At 39.3% G+C, this 3,662-nt stretch overlaps 1 protein-coding gene across 1 annotated transcript in view; it reads left to right on the top strand.

Annotated features, from left to right (window-relative positions):
• SPAST (spastin) overlaps positions 1-3,662 on the top strand; it is a 95,968-nt gene that overhangs the window by 18,165 nt on the left and 74,141 nt on the right. Inside the window, exon 4 of the mRNA XM_006168814.3 lies at positions 4-96. Coding sequence (XP_006168876.1) covers positions 4-96 — 93 coding nt within the window. The remainder of the gene's footprint in view (positions 1-3; positions 97-3,662) is intronic.

Raw genomic sequence — 3,662 nt, 5'->3', positions numbered from 1 at the left:
CAGTGCCGGGCGGCGAGGCCGAGCGCGTCCGAGCCTTCCACAAGCAGGCCTTCGAGTACATCTCCGTGGCCCTGCGCATCGATGAGGACGAGAAAGGTAACGGGGGGCTAGGGGAAGGGGAAGGGGCGGCGGCCTCGGGAAGAAAGCGGTGGGGTCGCCGAGGGAGGGCCACACCTGCGTCCCTTTTCTGCGGGCGGGAGCGAAGCTACCCCGCAATTGATCAGCCGCGGGGGACTGCTTCCCCGCAGGTCAGACCTTAGTCTTTTAAAACGGTTCTCAGTTAAGCCTCTCCCCATTTAGGGTATTCGACTTTGTTTCCAACACCCGCCTTCCCCCACACTCTGCATAACCCAAGTCCCTATGAGACACCCAGCGGTGCTGGTGACAGTGACAGTTGTCCTAGAGTGACCACACGGATCCTTTCTAGCATGGTAAACTGTGTGGCTTCTTCTGAGCCAGGTTCTGAGAGGTTTTGATTCCAACGAAGCTGTGCCTTGTTCTAAGGTTTTAATGAAAGAGATCAGTAGTGTAAGAAAAAAGAACAAATCGTGACTTTAAGAGTATGCATATGAGTACAGTTGAATTTGCATTTTTAAAATTTTGATGACATTTACTTTATTAGTAGAGTGACTCCTGAATGTCTTTCAGTAAAGTTGTATTTTAGCATAAAACTTTTGCTCCTAATTGCTTTGATTTTTTTAAAATCAGTATTCTCAGGGTAACCCTAGGTTCCTAAGTTGAAGCGTTAATAAATTGGATAAACTTAGAAATGTCATTTTACAGTAAAACCTAAAACAAAGGTTTATGTTTCTGAATAGAAAGCAAGGATTCTACCTCCTTCAGATTTCTTTTTCTTGTATATCTTTTTTGAAAGATTTATTTTAACTTTATTTATCCATTTATTTTCATTTGACTAGAGAGGAGGGTAGAGTGAGAGAGAAAGAGAGGGAGAGAGAGAGAGAGAGAGAGAAAGTGAGACAGCAAGCCACCAGGTCTGGGACATGAACCAGAGTCAACCATGTGGAAATTCAGGGCTTTTAACTGCCACTACCTGGTGGCCCCCATTCAGGTTTCTTTTAGTTTTACATTTTATTAGTCATATTATGTGCTAAACACTGCAATTAACTTTGCATGTGTTACAATCTTATTGAATCCTCACAGTAACTGCGAGGTGAAGCTACTACTGGTATCAGTATTTTTCAGATGTAGAAATTGAGACTCTAGTCCACAGGTGGTGTGGTGTGGTGGTTAAGGTGCTGGACACTCTCACATGTCCAAAATCAGTTCCAGTCCTGGACCTGGTGGCTTGTTCTCTCACTTTTGTTCTGTGTGTGTGTGTGTGTCTTTCTCTGGTCAAATGAAAATGAATAAATAAAAATTAAATAATTCTTTTTAAAAAGAAAAAAGAAATTGAGGCTCAAAAAATTAAAGCAGGTGGAGCCAGCAGGTGACATAGTGGTTGAGATGCTGGGCTCTCACATGACTGACCATGGTTCAAGTCCTGGACCTGTTTCTCAATGTGCTTCTCTCTCTCTCTCTCTCTCTCTCATGTGAGCGCACGTGCCCAATAGCAAAACTTAAAAAAAAAAAAAAAAACCACTGAAAAACGAAAAGATTAATGGAAGTAATTCCAAGTCTGTGCTAGTAGCTAATGAAAAGAAGTTTATTGTGGAAAATTGTAAGTGAAGTTAGAAGTAATCATAGCATTTAAAAAAAGTCCCTCCTTTTGGGCCCAGCATGTGGCATGGTGGTTAAGGGCACTGGACTCCTACATGGCTGATCACGGTCCAACTCCCAGATCTAGTGGCTTGCTTTCTCTTTCTCTCTCTCAGTCTTTCCCTCTCTGGTCAAATTGAAACCAATCAATAAAGTTAAATAAAGTATATATATATTTTAAAAAACCCTCCTTTATCCTTCACCTCCGCTATATTGAGGTTTTGCTTTTCCAAAAACTTTGCCAGAGAAACCCACCTTGCCAGCACACCTCAATTGAATACTCACTTGCATTATCCATTAGTGAAAAACAGAAGCAATCTGTAATTCATTCCTAGTTTCTTTCTCCACTACCAACTCCAGAAACAGTTCTAGAATTTCAGTCTTGTGAAACCTATTTCTTTTGTGGGAATGAGAAATCAGATATAGGGCTGAGAAGTAGGATATAGGAAAGAAGCCGACATTCATGGTTTTGGAGTATAAGGACAGAGTGGTTATAGGAGTTCAAGGAAGGAGAAGCATTTAAGAAAATAAGACTGTATTTGTGGAAGGAAGTTTTTTTTGTTAATTGCTCCATTCACCACCTCTTAGGAACATCTAAGGCCCTCTAGGGGAAGGTGAAAAGGAGTGCTGTCATTCCTTCTTGTTTAGAGCAGTGTTGTTACAGTAGGCTCCTCTGAATCGTCCTCATGTAGGTCAAAAGACGTTTTAGAATGGAGAAAATACATTAAAGGGTAGATTATTTCAATTGTATTTGAGAAGAGGCTCAGGACATGCCACAGAATTTTAGTTAATGTTGATTGATGGGAGTTGGAAGGTAGGGTAAGAAGAGAAATCAAGGAAAACAGGTATTTAAAAAAAACCTTGGGTTTTTAGATTTGAAGAGAAAGCAATTTCGTGCGAGGAATAGCACTAGAATTCAGACCTTGGGTCTGATAGTGGTGACTTACCTTTGAGTATCACATGAGTGCATATATTTGTTATACTTAAGCCCTCTTCAGTTATTCAAAAAATAGTTTTAGGACTATGTGTACTACATTTTTTACACTTTGTTATCTGATGATGTTTCTACTGATAGTTTTCTGTGTGTGTATGTATACTTTTGTTTTCTAAAGTGGACATCAGAGTGAGTAATAACAGCTTTTTAGTTTGAGTTCTACAACTCATGCCATCATATGCTAAATTACATTAGATCAAATGGAAGCAAATTAGTTATATATTAATTTTTATTTAAAAATAAAATAAAACTGGGACAGCAAATGGTTTAACAGTTACATTGCTGGACTTCCATATGCCGGACCAAGGTACAAGTCCAGGCCTGGTGACTTGAAACCCTCTCCTGGCACATGTGCGTGTGTGCCCAAGATCCTGGGAGGAGAATGGAGGAGCAGGGATTGCAGAGTAGCCATCCCCCTGGGGGATGAGTTCTCTTTTTCTGTCTCTCTCTTTCTCTGTTGAGCACATACACCCTAGTGCAAAAAATAAAAAGATAAATAAAGTAAATTTGTTTGTATTGTCATGGTTCTCTTCTATTTTAAATTTTTCTTTAACCTATTGACACTTTTTACTTTTTTTCTTAGTCTAGTAGTCTTTTTGCCTTTCAGCCATCTTTGACAATAAAAAAACTTAATTACATGAAAATAATTCTTTTTCCCATCGCATCAAATTAAAAATGAGCAAATATAAATTGGACAGTCTTCAAAGGTTTCCTAACTCGGTGGTAAACCATTATCATAATCTCAAAATGTCATGCAATGCCATTTCCTTAGCAACTTGACTTAGCTTCTCAATGCACATAGTGGAAATCACTATTTCATCAGGTGAAATGGGCTGTTTCAGACTATGCTGGTGTTAATTAAGTGAAACATTTGGAACCTTGAAATTATAAATTCCATATTAAATCCCCCTCCTTTTTTTTTTTTTTTTTTTTTTTTCTGTTGGGTTTTGGC

This window comes from Tupaia chinensis, unplaced genomic scaffold (genome assembly GCF_000334495.1).
Source record: "Tupaia chinensis unplaced genomic scaffold, TupChi_1.0 Scaffold146177_1, whole genome shotgun sequence".
Taxonomy (NCBI): Eukaryota; Metazoa; Chordata; class Mammalia; order Scandentia; family Tupaiidae; genus Tupaia; species Tupaia belangeri.
Note: the sequence above shows the minus strand (reverse complement) of the source record. Positions and strands in the feature narration are given on the sequence as shown.